General features: G+C 49.6%; 1 protein-coding gene across 1 annotated transcript; it reads left to right on the top strand.

Moving 5' to 3' along the window:
- Nucleotides 1–12,440: 12,440 nt before the first annotated feature.
- LOC119102711 (zinc finger protein 577) lies at nucleotides 12,441–18,000 on the top strand. Its single transcript, XM_037226169.1, has 7 exons — nucleotides 12,441–12,562; nucleotides 12,984–13,090; nucleotides 13,327–13,436; nucleotides 13,948–14,017; nucleotides 14,268–14,381; nucleotides 14,884–15,086; nucleotides 17,995–18,000. The coding sequence occupies exons 1-7, from the start codon at nucleotides 12,441–12,443 to the stop codon at nucleotides 17,998–18,000; spliced, it is 732 nt and encodes a 243-aa protein (XP_037082064.1).
- Nucleotides 18,001–19,225: the final 1,225 nt, after the last annotated feature.

The raw sequence follows: 19,225 nt of genomic DNA on the forward strand, positions 1-19,225 counted from the left end.
TACACACACACACACACACAAACACACACACACACACACACATACAAACCCACACACACACACACACACACACACACACAACACACACACACACACACACACACACATGTCCCATGCTAGTAGCTAGCTGGCGGCTGATGTTCAACCAGAGACTTATGTCCAGTAAGGGCAACATTGTCAAGTTATTCCATGCAAGCGAAGGAGGGGTGTGCATTCGTGAAAGTGATGTCAGATTTCACGTATTGCGGGCATACGCTAAATTGATCGGTGTCACTGATATATTTGGTCCCGTCACCGACCACGCCCACAAAGTTTGCACTTGGACCCCATGCATGATTCCTTCCTGGAGACCGCGACCAAACATGGCGATGATCTCGTTTTGGATCGCATCTGACATCCAGCTGTCTCGCTTTTTGATAAACTGCAAGACGTCACTCATCTCGTCAGCCACTGCTCGGTCAAGCACCAGGTTAAACAAGGCCTTCTTTTTGCCCATGTCCATGGAGAAGGAACCCTTGTCTTTCTAGGTATAATGCAGATGAAAACAGAGTTAGCATCTTTTGATCACTCTAGTCACTTGACCCTGGCTCTTCTGAAGTCATTTCGTGCTCCGCCTCATGGTGGTTTTCAGCTGGAGCTTCATCGCCGCATGTTGGTGGCAGTCACTCGTCTTGCATCCCTTGAATTTCTTCAGCCCCTTTTTCCAATTACCAAATCCGCCTTCGGAGAACGATGCCTCCACACATTTCTGTGCGTGAAGCAGACCTTCCGCAGACTCTTTGCAGCATGCTGATCACAACACTGTATCTCTTTCCGTACTGTAGTCGATCGATACAATGTTTGCCTCCATTTTTATAAAACTCTCTCCCCTTCCCCCACCGGCTCGTTGCTGCACTACACTAGGAGATGAGTTTTGAAAGTCGATGATGCTTTTGTAGGTGGATCAGAAGTTTCAGGAAGTCGTGTCATGTCAAGACTAGGGTCTGACATAGAAACGATCGCTATGCTTGGTCTGCAGGAAGTGTTTTTTTTTTGGTCACTGGGATTGTAATTATCCTAATAGAGATGTAAAACAAAATGCAAAGAATTCAGCATAAGCCAAATGCTACTAATTTGGCATATGGCCACACTTTGTCGCTTAGCCATATGCTGAAGGCTTTATGAGGTCTGCAATACGTACACAAAGACATTGAAATCATGAGGCCGGTTACATTCATTCCCGTGAGATTTAATCGCCAATACCACTTATTTACATCTTGACATTTATCGTGACCATGTCACACGTAACAATACGCCGGACTTTGACTGCACACCTCTCCGACGTTGATCTCCCCCAAAATACAGCCGGCACTTGCAACGCACAATATCCGCATTAACTCCTATTTTTGCAATGCCTCTAAACAATATAAAAATGGTACGCATGATCGGTGCATAGGAAATCGGTAACTGCGTCCAGGAAAACTACCAGGTGGCGGGGAAGTTTGGGAGTGAAACGCTCGTCCCTCATCCGGAAATTTCGGCGTTCAAGTCCCACCTGTCACTTCGTGTCGTGTTCTACCAACCCCCGTAAGATATTAACGGCGCTCTTTCCCCGGTAGCCCATGCGGCGTAAAGCCACCACTAAAAAGGGAAACTGCTATTTATAGTCACAGCAAACAAAACGTGAACGCAGACCTATGCCAGACTCACGTAAATGTACCACTGGTTCAGAGGAGTTCGGGGTATATCCCAAAATGGCATGATAAGACGTGGTATACTGTCTTTTGATGTAGCGATGATTAGGCATGTATTTGAGGTCTTCTATAGGGTGGTGATGGATGTAAAATGACCCTCATTTTATAGAATCCAAGAAGCGTGTTGGTCGTCGAAGGAAGCAAAGCAGAAGCGCGTCACACGTACAGGCTGATGGTTGGTTAGTACCATTGTTTGCAGGACATCGTTGCGATTGGCGCCAAATGCTTGCATGCGTTATTGTAAAATCGCATTTACAGCTACACTTCATATTTATGCAAACTGAACATTGCGACATAAAATGGCATTACATCATAATTCCTAATGCTGTTAGGCACCTGCAGTCTAGGTAGTCTATGGAGTCTAGTAGGGTTGTGGAACAAATATATGATAGAAGTCCGTCTTGGCTATCATTCCTACCATGTGAAGATGCTACCATCATCCACATGAGGATGATGGCAGAGGAGCAGGGTCCGGTGAAGTGTTAGATGTCTCATCGGGGGATGAGACGGGTGGCGATGGCACAGTATGGGTGGTACTGGGACATAAACAAAATGTAGTGAACGCATCCTGCCTGAAAAGTCAAGGCACTACTTGAATTAAATGTTTCGGTTGCAGATTAGAATGAAAAGAAATATTTCACAATTGTTCATACCGATGACTCCGTTGATTAGAGGGTCTCCAATCCGATTAACCAGCGGCATGGTCGGTTCGAGCCGCTTACAGCGCCCACTATTTGCCACTGAACAGGATGGTCTGCGGCCGGTGGTAGTGGCCACGCGTTAAGTCAGGTAGCGTCACAGCGCGCTACCTGACGTTGCTTAGCGTGGGCGCTGATCCCAGAAATCCATCCAATCAAAAGGTTCGGGCCAGTCTTTAAAAAGTCACATACCATCGAGAGTCAAAATTCATGTAGACATGATTCAAGCACTTATGCTGTAACTCAAATCCGTTGTAATATTGTCTCATCTTGCCAGTTAGCACAAATATTCTTCGTTAGGTTCGGCTTTTACACATATCATCGTATCGTGAGCCATGAGAGCATGATGCAAACACCTGATCCTGGATTTTGCCAGATCCTGGATCCCAGATGAGTTCTGTCAAGATAGCGAAACTAGTTGCTGAGGACACCGCACTGTTTTCACGATTCCAAATGCTGGACCCATTATTTCACGATAGCCAGGCAGCTAAGGCAGGAAAAGAGGTGGATCCAAGGTGGCCTCATCTGATGGCAAGTGCCTTCCTTTGCATTGTATAGCTAAGAACTGGTCAAAATCTAACATTTACTTATGTTGGGATAACAGAAAACGACATAATTTCACATATCTTGCCTGACTTGACGCAAATCTAGCAAACATAGCTTTTCCAAAAACGTGCTGTCTTTGTAGTACTTTGTGCTGTCCTTATTGCCAGTAATGTCTGGAAGGAGTGGAGGAGGGACATTACGCTAGATCAACATTTTAAATTATTTTTTAATCGAAGAAGCACAAGTTATATTTTGTAAATTACCACTCTTTCAACGAAAACTTCTGTTTCATACTTTGCTGGGGAAGGTGCAAAAGGGACCGATTTCCAGCTGATCTATTGACTTAACCCTCGCCCCGGCTCGTCGTTTTTCACAACGCGGCTTTAAAAAGGGGAGCTGTCGATGCGCCCCCCCCCCCCTTTCACTGCCGTTCCCAAGCCCAAAAAGATAGGGCCCCGCAGAAAAGAAGCGGTGGATTGGTCTCAATGAGACATGCGATTGGTAATAAGCTTCATGCTGCCGTCAATAATTGGCTACACAAGGCGAGGTCAAAAGTCAATGCTTTACAAAAGCAATTTCAGTACACTTCAACTTTCCCCGAAAATCGAATTACTTCAGTTTTACATGCCCATATTTACAAAACGATGTCTCGTAACAACATGAAACTTAAACATGCGTGTTTCTTGTGTAATTCTGAACCCAGTGGTGTGTAGTTATGTGCGTTTTGAGCATACATTTGTGGTGTAGGGCTCCATAGATGTAACAGTGTAGGCCGACCGCGCGTGCTCAGCGGCCTCGTCCGCTGCCGCCCGCCGCCCGCGCCAGCCGTGGGTTGCCGTGCAGTCTCCTTGCCCCAAAACCGTCGCTTCTCAAAAACCAGAAAAGCTAGAGACACGTTTTTGGTATCAAAACATGTGCCATGAATCCCCAAGAAGCTACAAAAATTTGGTTGCGACTGCACCACATGCCGGAGAGATATTCTTGGAAAACGTTATAGGGATGTCTCATACACCTCCCCTTACCAGGCGAGGGGGCCAACTGCTTACTGCTTACGAGTGGCTAATGTACTGTCCAGCGATGGATAACAAGAAAAGACTGCGCTTAAATGCGTACCCACAAATGTGTCGCGCTCACATTTGTGTTTTTCATGAAATTCGAGACGCAGTCATAAGCATTTGCTATGCTATAGTATAGTGAGTCTCCTAGCTTTTCTGAGGAAATGTTTGCTTCTACAATGCTTTATTATTTGAGGTGTACAACTCCTTGATAACACAAATTCCACAAAGCATCAGTTTCTCCAGTTCTACCACCATTGGCGCTGTTGCTGATGCCCGCCATACGTATATATCCCTTCCTAGTCTATTGCGTGTTGAGCAGATTTCGTTGGTTTGGTGATGCCAAAAATGCTCCTGCAGGTACAGTCGTCAATACAATTTCATGTCATTCATATGAAAGAGGAAACACCAGCAGAATAAACCAGGACTTATTGCAAATGCACTTCCAAAGACTGAGGGCCCAGCAAGGTGGGACTAACGGATTATCCAGTATTGTGTTCTTGTTGAATGGTCTATCATAGATGCTCAACAGAATCGTATGCCTGCACTCCTATTTGAGCTGCCCCATACCTTAAAAAATGCAGAGTAGTGATTTTATGTGTTAATACAACTTTTCAAAACATTGAGATAAAACTGTGAACGTATGGTCTTTGCTAGCATTGATGATGAAGAACCAGCACCAACATCCAAAGTTTCCTGCAGGTCAGTCACAGTCAAATGTTAAATTTTGCCGGCAAGAGTGCCGGCAAGAGTGCAGGCAATAAAATGGTGCAGCATGGCACACATGCAAATTGCAATTTCAAACTCTTGTAATCAAATCAATATCTTTCCGCAAAACAAATGGCGTGACATCCTGTCAGGCCATGGACACGAAAACTCACGCATTATCTTTTTAAAAAACATGTATTTGGGTCACCGAACAGGCCGAACATGGGCACCTTTCGCCCTGACAGATTTCTGATGAGCTTCAGGCTTAGTCAAAGAAAATGTTCGCGCCTGGCGCTTGCAATTCTTGTCTTGATGAACTCAAATGTTGAAATTAAAATATTTGTAATGTTATACAACGTCGGCTGTTCTGGAGCGCTTCATTTCGGAAACAAACGGTTGGCGATGGCGATCTCTATTATTCGGAATGGTGCTGTTAGCCTTTGTTGGTGGAGTCAACTTACGTTATTTGCCAAGAGAGAAAAGCGGGCTCCTAACTAATACCGCACAAAGCCTGCTCATCCTAAATAAGTCCGGTGGGAACTTTAAACAGGGTAATACAGGAAAGCCACGCATAGGCAGTCTCGCTTTGTTAGGCTAGGCAATACGGAAAACATGGTCAGCAAGGACCGTCATTCAATATAGCAATTTATGGCACGTATGTGGGGAAAATCCGTGATTAAAACCTCGGTTACGTTGGGTGTCGGGCATTACAGTAACCCGTCATTATGCATACGTACTGACACTAGGAGCAGTCCAGTGGCGAATAAGTTCCCGTCAGGTTTTCGTACCTAATGGCGATTTAATTACGAATCTGGGATAAGAGCGGCTAAGGCAGGCCATTGTCGCCCAGCAGCGTTTGGAAGGCGTAAAGGGGGGAGGGGGTTGTCAACAATAACTCGTAACAAAGCTCCCGTAACTCCGTAACATAGTTCCCGAGTTAGATCAGCACATCACCAACACATGTTCTTCCCTAAGCCGGACGTTACAAGTTTCGCGGACCGGTTGTGCAGAGCGACTGAAAAGGTGGCCGGGTGAGACGAGTGTGGCACTAAAATCACAATCAAACACCACATCGCCACATCTCAGACGCACCAAGATCACTTCTCTCTACCTGTTCTCGTGATGGACGTCGCCCATGGCTGGAGTTTGGACTTGATTTGATGCATGTGTTTTTCATGCAAGCATGCAAAACATCGCACTGATTCTGCAAATACCGAACGAAACGGACTTAAGTTAAACGAAGAACATCACCTAATACCAGAGTCACTTCCAGAGGCGTTGGCAGACGAACACCTCCGTTCGCAAGAGTATCGGCGAGAACATTTTCCGCGATGCCGCGATGTCTCGGTATCCACAGAAAATTCTCATGTTTGTCGGCAGGTAGCGAAAGAATTATATTATGGATGTCATATGCTCCCCGGTAGTTCAAATCATTAAGTCGCTTAAGGGCCTGCAGCGATGCCTTGGAGTCTGTGCATATCGTAGCCTGAGGAACACGTTAAACTCTGATATGTAACCGCACTCGTTTTATGACGTATACTTACGCAGATAACACCGTGCTGAGGTCTGGAAGACGTCCGGTGAATCGGAAGTCCGGACCGACGGCTGCTGCACCAACCTGATCACCATGAGCAGATTCATCGGTGTAGAGGAAAACGGATTTGGCGTGCGTATTTCTGTTCTCCAGGAAGGTAGATGGTACTTTCACGGCAGACACATACGATTTTTAGATCCAAATAGATAGGGCATTGAGAGCCAGAAAGGCGCCAATGGAAGGTTAGGTGCAAGACGTACACCTGGAATGTCAGGAGCTCGTCGCGCCTGTTTCACAGCGTCGAGCAGGAAATACGACCTTCGCCGTATTTGTGCGTGCGGTCTATTTGTTTCAAGAGCAGCGCATACCGCATGGTTTAGCAGGCTTTGAGAATTGTAATAGTACCGCACGGGTCTGCCAGCGCTGGCAGGTTGCCATCAGCACGGATGACGAGAGTTGGGGTCGTGCGGAAGACCGCTGTGATCAGGCGCAGGCACGTTGATTGAATGGCTTCCAAGCGTTTGCAAAGGTTGACTGAGATGGTGCTAGATATGAAGCAGTTATACTTGAGCGTTGATCGGATGTGCAACGCTTCGGGTTACGGGCTACAGATGAAACCTATATAAAGCCTAGTAAGCGTCGTTTGGTCTGCACCCCAGGTACGACCAGAAAGGCAGGTGAGGACGTTAAGTCGTTTTAAGCAACGATCCCCTACATCCTCTGTGTGAGCTTGGAACGTTAGACGCGAGTCCAGTGTTATTTCCAGAGATTTGTGCAACTTGTAGGATGGCATAGGAATACTAGAAATTTGTCGAGAGTGGGCAGGGGATGCTTCGGGACCTCGTTTGAAAATAACCATTAAGTGTTTGGAACAGAGAGAAAGGAGCTCCATTCCGAGCACCAGTTCACACAAAGATAAATTGTTTTTTGGAAAGCTGAGAAAGACTCTTGACAGCCTTAGTGTGAGCTCCATAAAGCAAGATCGTCAGCAAACAGCGAGTACTGGATGCATTCTGTGGTGTTGGGGATTGCGTGAAAAACATAATTGATGGCGATAATAAATAGCGTTGGACAAAGTACGTTGCCTTGAGAAACAACATGATCCATCTGGTATAAGTCAGATGCTATGGACTGACAGCGTACATTGAAGGAACGGGTCTGTAAGAAAATGCAAAGAAAAAAGGCTAAGCGGCCCGTAAGGCCAAGAACATACAACTTGCAGATTACGGTGTCGCAGTAGACTTTGTTAAATGCTGACGAAAGGTCCATAAACACAGCGACAGCTGAATGCTGTCGATCCGAGTTGGACAGTATATCTGTAGTAACACTGAGAATGTTTTCTGCTGTACCATGGTTAACTCGGAATCTAATCAATCAATCAATTTGAAAGACGTCCAGCAGCTGGTTAGTTTGAGGAACCATGACAGACGTGTCCCGACCATTCGTTCCACGATCTTACATGTACAATTTGTGAGTGATATTGGGCGATATGAGTTAGCGGACAGCCTATCTTTGCCAGGCTTCAGGAATGGAATAACCGTGCCTTGGAGCCATGCGTCTGGAAAAGTATGACTGGCCCAGAAATTGTTGATTACGGTTAGAAGCGTTGACAAGTTTAAAGTAGGTAAATTGGCAAAATACAAGTGAGGTAGCCCATCCGGGCCAACCGAGATTTTGTCGCCGCATTTGGCCAGGGACAGTCCGAGTTCTCGCATAATAAAAGGAGTATTACAGGCTTCATTGTAATCAGAAGCAAACTCGACGGCGGAAGTTCTGTCAGCTAGACATCGGTTAACGCTGGGGGAGTAGATGTTTGTGGAGGACGCCGAGGCTAGTTGTTGCGCAGATATTTTAGCGATCTCATGTGCATCGGTTACAGCGTCGTTTCCTCTCGCAAGCTGTGGGAAAGCACACGTAGTTTTGGCGAACGACAAACAAGCGGACAGTTCCCAAATTTTGCTTACTGGCGTAAAGCGGTTACACGTTTAATTAAAATTCCGCCACTTCGGTTGCTTTTCGCGGCGCAACATGTCAGAACACGCTTTACGCGCTGTTGTGCTTAGTTTTGCCTGTCGGTCGCAAATGCACTTTTGGAAATTTCCGAGCGCTTTGTGTCGGAGTGCCTTTGCCTGTTGACAGCGTCAGCTTCACCATGAAACATTTTCAGACCGACCAGGTCTGGATCGCTCCTGAAATGTTTCGGCTGCGGCTGAGTGGGCGGCATTGAGGAAATCCGGTATGGCTGCCCTTTAATCATATGCAGCATGCCGAGTGACGCGGTTATTAAAGGCTACCCAATCACCATCATTTGTATGACATTTTTTTGTAGAAGGCAGAGACAGGAGTGGAGCCGCACACGTAAGAATGAGATGGAGAGGAAAGTGGTCAGGATATAAGAGATCAGCCGTCACAGTCCACTGGAATAAGGGAGCGAGACGGGGCGACGCAGCGGACAGGTCTGTTGCTGAGGTGGTGTGGTAACTCGAACTCGAAAACGTGTGTGTGCCATCGTTAAGGTGTACCAGAGAATGCTTGTTTACAACGATTTCCACCTGGGATCCCCGCGAAGACAAAAATCGGCTTTCCGAGGGCGGGTGACATTAAACTCGCCAAGTATGAGGCAATTAACATAACAGGCAAATAATTGTAAGCAAATCGTCAGGCGTGGATTGTGTAACGAGTCGAGAGTTGGGAGGCAAGTAAACGGATAATATCAGCACATCGTGTTTAAAGCTTCACGGTAACCGCTACAACGTTTAGCTGGGTTTGAGGAAGGGCCTGTCGCTGGGAAACTGGGTTATATACGTCAAACGCTGCACCACCCTATCAGGCGTCAGAATGTATGTTGTTCTGGTGGAGAGTGTAGCCGGGAACATTAAAGTTGTACGGGTCCGAGTCACGAAACAAAGGTTTTTCACAGTGCAGCGGCCAGGGGTGAGCGTTTCTTCAAATGGTGGTTTAACTTCAACGCGTTGTGACAAGACTTTCGGCATTTCATAGAACTAAGAACGCTATTTTTGTTTTGTTTTGTGATATTACAACAAACCGCGGGTCTGGCTAGGCAGGGAAGGGGGACCCTGGAACAGGCGCACGCATCAGTGTTGGCTTTGTGCGACACCCCCGGCTCGTGTCTTCGTGGAGTGATGCCTTACGCAAGCGGAAGCTTCGTCGCTGTGTGGGAGGCGTGTGAAGTGAGTCGAGGTCCGTTTCGGGGGATGGAGTCCGTGAAGACCTGAGGGCCCAGGAAAAAGGAGGAGACTCGACATTGATGTGGGAACACACTGGGATGGGGTCATCCGAGCCAACCTCAGACGACAACTGGTTGCGGCGGTCCCTGCCAGGGGTGTCACGTCATTGGGGCTTTACGACGCTCTCAGCTGCTGAGACTATATGTCGTCGCCTGCCTCTTACCCAGGCAGGAAGGGCGGGCGCCGCGGGGAATCGAACCCCTTACCTCTGGTTTCCTGCCAGGGGTGGCTGCTGGCAGTTTGTACGTGGGAATGAATGGGTTCCTGGTGGGTTATACGCGGCTCGCATCGCTGGGAGTGCCGGCCAGTCTTCGAGCCCAAACCTAGGGGGTTCACTCGGGGCGCTGCGGCTGGCAATGCCCCAAGCTTGCCATTACAGACCGGACACGCAGGATCGGCCACCGGATGTGGGCCCTGGCAAGCCGCCTAGCGCTTGACAGCGCTTGTCCTTGACATGCTGTCAGGGTTCGATTACTACAGAAGCTTATCCCTGGCCCAGTCAAAGTTCGGAGGGACATCACTCTCTCCCCCCTGTCCGAAAGTTGAATGGCAAGTGTCCCTCCTGCCCCCTTCCCCTTGTTCCCGCGCGTGTGGTACGATTTCATTGCATAGGACCTCCAGGCAGTCAGGTCAGATGTTCGTAACATTCGTATTGCCCACCTGGGTCGGTTTGTCCGTAACCGCCGCCAAAAACGTGACCTCGGTCATGCCCGTGGATAAGGTCCTCTGGCCCATCACGCAAGTTCTGAGTGCTTTATCAGCCGTCTTGCTCTTTATTTGTGTGTGTGTGGTGTTGTTATATCTTTTTGTAGAGAGAGAGAGAGAGAGAGAGAGAGAGAGAGAGAGAGAGAGAGAGAGAGAGAGAGAGAGAGAGAGAGAGATATATATATATATATATATATATATATATATATATATATATATCAACCTAGTGGTGTGAAATGAGCCATTGATATTATCATTATTTCGAATAATCCAGCATTTTACTTAACAAAAAACCTGCGCCACAACGGTCTTCATGCTTCGGAACCGACGAGTCAAGGCTATCTCGACGAGTTAACAAATATATCACGCGCGTAGATGTTGCGACGGGTATGGAGGGTCCTGGAAGCTTTTAAGTTCCCAGCAAACTGTCAGGGTAATGAACCACCATCTTATGAACGATTCAATATATTTTTATCATATATTCTCATTGTTACCGTTGATTGGTACCTGTTTCCCTTAAGATTTATTTTCACGAGATATTTTTAGGCTAGGCTTTTACTGAAAGAACCGAGAGAATTTTAGGCTGTTCAAGGAATCAGAAATATTTATTGTACCCTTATTATTGCAGCGGCCTGCGCTTAGTTTGTAAATTAATGTATCTTATCTGCATGTTTCTCATTGTTTTCCCGGCGAGTGCCTGGTTAATGCTCACAAGCTGTGATTTCTAAAAAAGCTTTTGAAGGGTCATGTGAATTGGATCTGAATGTCTGTAACGTTTCTGCTTCTTATTGGCATTCTGCACTTGTTTTAACCTAAAGTTCAACCAAAGTCAGTCATCAGTCCGTCATCTCTGGCAATAACCATTGTCATCAAAAATTCTCCACTTGGGCTTGTTGCCACAGGAGCCATTGGTGTAGGGTGCCAGATTGCAAAAGATGTACTCACACACATGCACAGACATGCACACAAATATTTGTATGTACATTATATATGTATGTATAAATATTAATATATATATATATATATGCATTGTATATTCATGAATATCTATATACACAATATATATTGCTTGTCAAATATCCAGTAAGAGGGCAACTGGGAAATTTCAGCTCACATGCACTGTAAGTGCATTGTGAATGCGAATGTTTGTGAAATTGCGATTGTGTGAAAATGCATTGTGAAATGAATATTTGTGTGAATGCCCAGAGTTAAGTACATATTGTCACTGATTTTCAGCATATGAGGGACAATGTTCCAAATTATATTGCAATAGTAAATTCCAGGGCACAAGTCATCTAGTTTTTTAACAAAAATCCTTTGAAAATCAAGCTTAATTCTCTGTGGACAACTCCTGCATGCATGCACCTGGCGCACCAGGTTTTGGTACTTTGATGTTGCCTTGGCATCTGGTGCAGTATAAAGTCTGTTTTGCAGACTGGTTGCCTTGTAAGCATTTTTCAGTCAGATCTGTCCTCCCTCTGCTCCTAAATGATTTTCTACCCCCCGCCTTGCCCCATCACTGATGTGAGGTCTAAAACACTGAAAACTTCCTAAAAACAAAATAAGGAATAGTTTGAGATCTGGTATTGGGAAATTTTAGCAGCTATAAGTCAAAGTAATTCACAGAAGTAGATAAATATTACTTGGTATTATAATGTAAGTAAAGTTTGTGAAGTCTTGGATATCTGCTTGCTGCTTCCCAATTAATTTAAGCATACGGCAGACTTTGGGCATCTTTCCCATAGATGTTTTCTCTTGCCATTTCCAGGGCCACATTCTTCCTCTGTTGTTTATGTATGCTGCTACTGCTGTATCTGCATATCATCATATCAGTTTGCTCATTAATTTACCTGCTCTGCTCATCATTTGCAGGTACACACAATGGCTGATGCTGAGCCAGGAAAGCCAGACTTCCTGCAGTGTTGTCTAGTGTGCAACACCGAGGTGAAGCAACTCGACAGGCCCCAGCGCCGCCTGGATGGCATTGAGTGCCGTGAGTTCCTCGCCAGCCTTATCTGCCCGGCGGCGCGCGACGAACTGGCCACGATCGACCTCATCTGTGACAAGTGTCTGGCCATTGTTGAGCAGTGTGAACTCGGCGCGGCACACGCTGAAGAAGCTGCAGAGCACCATCACGACTAAGTACAGGGCGTCTCGGCAGCGGCGTAACGTCTCAGTGCTGAGCCTCCACATGGACAGGATTGGTGGTGCAGATGCCATCTACTGTGTTCCTGATGAACGCCAAGGGCTTCAGCAGCGCCTGGCCGGAGCTGGTGCAGCAGGTGGCGGCTGCCGTACTGGAAAGCGCCGGTATCGCCCCACGAACCGCGTTCCGGCGTGGCGCCGTCGCCGCCGCCCGCCTCCGCCGCTTCCACCACCGCCGCCGCCGCTGCTGCCACCGGCCCGCCGCCGATGGCCGAGACCAAGACGGTAGCGTGCCAGACGGCGGGTGAGGTGCGGCCGGTGCCGACGCGGCGACCGCGTGGTCGGCCGGCGCGCTGGTCGGGCGCCCAGCTCGGCTGGCTCGGTCGGCAGCCGGGCGGGCTCACTAGCCGGCCGCACCGGCCCGCCGCTGCCCGATGGACGAGCTCGCGCCGCCTCCGGCGCTCGGGTGCCTGCGCGGCTGGGAGGGGCAATCAACCAACGTGCAGCCGCGTCGGCGCCGACGCGGCCCGCGGCTGCTACCGCCGCTGCCCGCCGCCGTCGCCGGTGCCGGCGCCGCCACGCACAAGCGCTGTGGCTTCGAGGGTCTGAAGGAGGCAGGCGGCTCGCGCCCGCGACCTGGAGGAGACGCTGTCGATCCTGTCCGTGGCGGACACGGCCAGCCTGCTGGACCGCACCGAGACGCTCTCTGTGTTCTCCGGTGAGGCCTGGTCCTGCGGCGCCCAGCATCAGCCTCCTACTCTCATTCATCTGCCGGCTCGTAAACGCCTGTTCACCGCTCATTGTTACCTTGCCTTATCACACGCTGCTTTGTGGATGTGTCAATATGTTGTCGGGCCGATGGTTGGTCTGAGGGGGTGCCATCTTAAAAATACCTGCCATCACTGTCTGGCATTGCTGCCGACCCCACTGACGGATGGTGTGCGGTGTCGACAGACACGGCTGACCTCAGTACGCTGGCCGACGACAACTGGACGTCGCTGGAGCTGGCGGGCGGCGGCGAGCCCGAGACACCGGCGCGGGCCGGCAGGGACCGGCCGCACGAGGTCACTAGCGACTGCACTACCGGGGCCAGCTTGTCGTGTTTGCGTTCTCGGTTGTGGTGGCGTTGAATTGGCGTGTGACGGCTGTGCGCATGAAAGTTAAGAGCGATCAACGTCCGCAACTCAACGTCCGATTTGGAACTCCCTTTGTGATGCTATCTACTCACGACGGCGGGGGGTAGACGCCATGTGGCTTCTTAAAAGAAGCGTGGTGCTCATCGGCTTGGCAACATCTTCAGGGAGGTGTTTTGGAGGTGTGGGCAAACGCTCATGAAAGGCACACAATCCCGCCACTGAAAGGGCTCAATATGTATTCATCGTCGTTGTAGTTATGGTATGACTTTGTCCCAGTTCGTGGCTGGTTTCTGAGACTGGGTGATCACTGCGTTTGTCACGTGTGGTGTGCTGCAGAGCTGTGTACCGGCCACCATTCGGTCCCGCGTCGGTGGCACTGACCTGTGGGCGTTAGCCACCCCTGGTCCGGACTGATTGCTGTGTCCGGACCTGTTGCAGGGCGCCGTCTGTGTCGTTCGCCGAGCCGTCGGCTGGGGACAGGATGCCCGGCCGGAAGACCGCCGACAAAGGTGAGGACAACTGGCCGTTTGACGACCGACCGCGCTGTAGGCTGTAGACTTACAGACCGACCGTGGTCGCCCGTCCTGCCACGAAACGGTTGTGTTGTGTTGATCGCCCGTATTTGCGTTGTTTGACAGTGGTCACTCGATCCTGTGGTGAGTCTGTATTCGATTTCGAAGTGAATTTGACACGCGAATGGTGGTGGCGTGCCGACCGTTTTTTCCCCGCCGCTCGGGACTGACGCACCGGTCTCGCCAGGCGAGGATCTCCTGCGCGAGTTCGCCGAGACCATGTCCAATATCTCGGAGGGCGTGGTCCTGGAGGACCTGGAAGGCTACTTCGAGGAGCTCGACCGGCCTTGCCACGGCGGCGGCAAGCTGACCGCGGCGGCGGCAGGTCGCACTGCGCCGCCGCCAGCCGCCGAGCGGCCAGCCACGCCGCCGGGCGGCGCCCAGTGCCCCGTCTGCCTGAAGGTGTTCCGCCACCGACGCTACCTGCGGCCGCACCGGCGCCTCCACGACGGCACGTTGTTCCGCTGCGAGCTGTGCGCCTCCCCGTTCCTGCACTACTACAAGCTGCAGCTGCACCTGCGCGGCGGGCACGGCGTGCAGCTGCGGCCGGGGCGCGCCGCCGCGCCACCGCCGCGGCCGCGGGAGCCCCGCGACGCCGCGGCAAGCTGCGCTGCGCCGAATGCGGCCGCCCGTTCTCGCGGCGGAGCACGCTGCGGGAGCACGAGCGGCTGCACCGAGGCGGCGGGCACCCGTGCACCGTCTGCGGGAAGGCGTTTCCGTCGAAGAGCGACCTGGCGCGGCACGCTGACAGCCACCGCAGCGAGAAGCTCTATAAGTGCGCCGACTGCGGCAAGGCGTTCCAGGTGTCGTCGTCGCTGGCGCGCACCGCACGCTGCACACGGACCGCGCTGCCACGTGCGAGCTGTGCGGCAAGCTCTTCGATCGCAAGGACACCATGCTCAAAACCCGCGAGACGCACAAGACTAACAACGAGCACGGGTGCGCGCTTTGTGGCAAGATGTACAAGCAGCGCCGCATCCTGGCGAAGCATATGCGGCTGATCCACGTGGGCCAGGGGCGCACGTCTGTGAAGTGTGTCAGAAGCAGTTCAAAACCAACTACGACATGCTGGGGCACGTCCGACGCATGCACGCTAAAGCGGAGTCCAACGCCGACTGAGGCGGCAGCGACGGCCTTGCCCTGCGGCTGCCGCGATGTATCAGACCGTGGCCGAGAATTGTGGTGGATGCCATCGGACGTTCAACTGTGGACAGCTATTGGCTCCTGTCGCCGGGACGTGAATGTGCAAGACATTGCTACTCCCTCCCAAGCGATGGAACTTTGTATCTTTTTTTTTGGGGGGGGGGGGCGTGTCTCAATGTTGGTGCGAGCCCTGCAAAGTTGGACTGGGCCATGCAATGGCAGATTGGGCTCCCGCAATATGGGGCATGGGCTCCACAATGGAAGACCCAGCCACAGTGGTCGTTCTTTGAAATAAAGGTGAAATAAATAAAGGCATGAACGATCTTATTACCGAACTACTTGGCTCAGAATGTTCTTGTGCTATGTTAGCACCGCGCTGCAGACAACTAACTCAATGTGAAATTCAAACGCTCTTTGCAATCGGTCTCGTGCTACGCAATTCACCGATCGAATTTTGATACCTCACAGTCACTGCAAGCGACAGAAAATAATAGTTGTATGCGTACGTCTGAGGGTGGATCCAGAATTTCGTTTTTAGTGTCGGCAAACTTACTTCACTCACGCTAAAGCCCTGCCACCAGCGTTTGCACTTCTTTGATTGTGAATGTATTCAACCGCTTGTTAGTGTTGTTGCCGTACACATATTGTCTCGCGGTGATGAAAGTTGCTATAGGCTTCGTCGCATACAAAGAGTATATTGGGTTTTAGCAATGACCTGTGGTAAGGAAAAATATGCGTGCAGAGGAGTACCGCATGCCTTCCAATTGGCTGTGTTGGCCTAGGCTGTGACTAGGGGCGCCAGGGCGACGCGGTTGAAGGGAGTGTTCCACATTTGCAAATGGTTAAGCACACATCAGATATAATGAAATAAGCTCACTTGAATTATTGATACACTGATAAGTGGAAGACGGTCCCAGACAGCAAAATTTCTCTAGTTAATACGCTCATCTACTTACGATTGTTTTATTGCGTCACCGCACGTTTGTATGATGAAGGACGACCGAACAAGCCGCGCGAAATTGCCACTTCTGCACTCACGTGTCGCGCTTTAACATCTCGAGAGGTGATTGTGGCGATGCTGAGCCAAGTATTGTTTTGCGCTCATGTTTTAGTTCTTTCTTGTGTTGTTTTTGCATATTTATCCGTGAGTTGAACGTGGTAAGTTGTGCTCACCAACTCAGCTATGACGCTATGCAGGTACCAGTTATTTGATTGCAAGTCTTACTTCTGTTATAACTAGCGCCCATTTTCAACTTCTTGTGTAGCACAAAGCTTAATTCGTGATTGAAACTTGCACAGCCCGCTCAACGTCGATTGAGAGCCAATTTACATCCATTACGTCTGGAAGTCGTTCTCACAAACGCCAAATGTGAACGGATCTTTGTCTTGGCCTTGAACGCCACGCGGCCAATGGGATGGGAGAAGTTAAAGGGAGTGTTTGGCGTTTATGCGAGGTTTTGAACAAGAATAGCTATCTTGAAGACCTTTCGGTGCTGTTCACAATCCTCCCCTTCTCAAGACCTAAGCCCCCCTAGTTGTTTAGCAACACGCCCGCGAAAATGGGGAAAGGTATGTCGGGGAGAGTATTTCAAAGTCATCTCGGCATTCATGACGTAATAATGACGTCACTCAAATTCTGCCAATTCACAAGCCTGGCGGTGATCAAGGCCAAAAAATACAGTTGTCGAGGCCAGAATCGCACGCTTGAAAGTTCCACGGGGGTTGAAAGTTTGACTACGTGCAATTCGCTCACCTCGCCCGGTATCGTTGCCTTAAGTCCTTTAGCTGGTTTCAAGATGTATTACGACTGCGCTGTGACCGCTCGCACCCGCAGCGACGCATGTTGTATACGTCTGACATTTCGCGGACCCGGCAGCATATCGAGAAAACTCATCGCATTTGGTAGCCATGCAACAGATTCACGAGTGGCGTTTTCGCCGGGTCAGCCTTAGCATGTCCAGTTTGCCTGCGAGTCTACGCCATTTTACAGCTGATACCTCTTTTTCGATTGCACACGTCTGCTAGTGATTTAGCATGGATGTTGCGGATTTTATAGTATTCGATATACATGGTGACGACAGTCACAACAGCTGCAGTCACCCCGAACAACGGCAACATGAGGCAAACAAAAAAAGTAAGAGCGTAGTGCTGGGATAAAACTTTGGTACCGTGATTCGGACTCGAAAAGAGCGTAGTGCTGGATAAGACTTTGGTACCGGTGATTCGGACTCGAAAAGAGCGTAGTGCTGGGATAAAACTTCGGTACCCGTGATTTGGACTCGAAACTGATTAAATTAATCTCGCTGCGTCTTAACGGTGCTACAGTGTACCACCAGTGCTGTTATTAGCGGTAACAAGTCCTGAGTTCCGCTAGAGGGTGCTTTGGAACCATGTCCCAAAGTAGGGATAACCCTTTAATTTATCTGGACCACCTTGCATAAACGGCTGTCCCACAATGATGCAGTGTGTTCAGTTCACTTTCTACCCATTCTTTGCGAACCGTCATTCTTTGCAGCATGACGGAGGCGGCCATGAGATTCTTAAGGTTTAGGTCCGAACGTTTTGATAAAAGGCTTTCTGGGATTAGCGTCTACGCCAAGCATTGCTTGCTTGCCCTCACCCGCTCGTTAAGTTTTCTTTTTGGTCTGCTGCAGAACTTCGCGGCGAAAACCTGAACACGTCGCAATGCTCGCGCGGTCCGTCATGCCATCTGACGTCACCGCAGTGCCATCTGGCCTCACCTGACCGGTGGTGCGGCTGCTGTCCACCAGGCGTAGGCTATTCCAGGCAAGGACAAATAGCGAGCGCCTAAAGCAAGTCCATCCATGCTGCCACATACTTGTGACTCGGAGGGCCGGCGTTCTAAGCAGCTGATCTATCGGAGGTACTTAGTGCATTGTGGGGACTTTTTCCACATGGTTGTTGCCACAAAAGGATGTCGAGGAATGTCATCGACGCATTCTGTGCGATATGCTTCGGAGTGAAGGGAATATTGGAGCGGTGTCGATCGACTGATCATAGAACAGCTTCGAAACGACGAGTTTCTTCAAGACTCATCATAGAAAAGTTTCGAAACGACGAGTTTATTCAATATACCCGATAACCGATGTTTTTGCTGACTAGTATATCTCCTAGTATAACGAGGGTTGATTGTTTCAAAATCAGAGCTCTGCTCCTCAACCCACAGCGCCGAGATTTCAGGTCTGTCTTATATTAACTTTCAACGTGCGTCAAAACAGTGATCATGCTATGCTGTAAGGTGGCCACTCTGGAAGCCCATTCGATAACCAATCTTTACCTACTTTTTTCTTCCTGCTATCGAGATGTCTGTTGCGATGGTCGTGCAAGTTCAGTACAGGGAGAGAGAGAGAGAGGGAGAGAGAGAGAGAGAGAGAGAGAGAGAGAGAGAGAGAGAGAGAGAGAGAGAGGGAGAGAGAAAGAGAGAGAGAGAGAGAGAGAGAGAGAGAGAGAGAGAGAGAGAGAGAGAGAGAGAGAGAGAGAGAGAGAGGAGAGAGAGAGAGAGAGAGAGAGAGAGAGAGAGAGAGAGAGAGAGAGAGAGAGGAGAGAGAGAGAGAGAGAGAGAGAGAGAGAGAGAGAGAGAGAGAGAGAGAGAGAGAGAGAGAGAGAGAGATCATGGTAATGTGGGGAACTCAAAACTTTGCCTCAGGATCTTATTCGTACGTGTTTGACCACGCCATCACACGCAAAACAGTCTTTTTTGCCTCTAGGGTCACCTTCGATGAACCATGAACGACATCTATTTTCGGTGATCGTAGGGACTTGTGCGTGAAACAAAATTTTTGAATGTGCGAACTATGTGGTGCAAATATTTTTATTATCATACCCAAACCCGTAAGTTCAATTAAAAAGGCTAAAGTCAGATGAAATATGAGAAGCCAACCTTATCGGTTCAGTAATCTCCCCCCTCCCACCTGTAGACCGGGAGCTGTCGGCATTTTGACCGCGACTTCTGGAATGCAAGATGCCACTGGACCGTTCGCA

This window comes from Pollicipes pollicipes, unplaced genomic scaffold (assembly GCF_011947565.3).
Source record: "Pollicipes pollicipes isolate AB1234 unplaced genomic scaffold, Ppol_2.1 Scaffold_5724;HRSCAF=6776_pilon_pilon_pilon, whole genome shotgun sequence".
NCBI classification, from domain to species: Eukaryota; Metazoa; Arthropoda; class Thecostraca; order Pollicipedomorpha; family Pollicipedidae; genus Pollicipes; species Pollicipes pollicipes.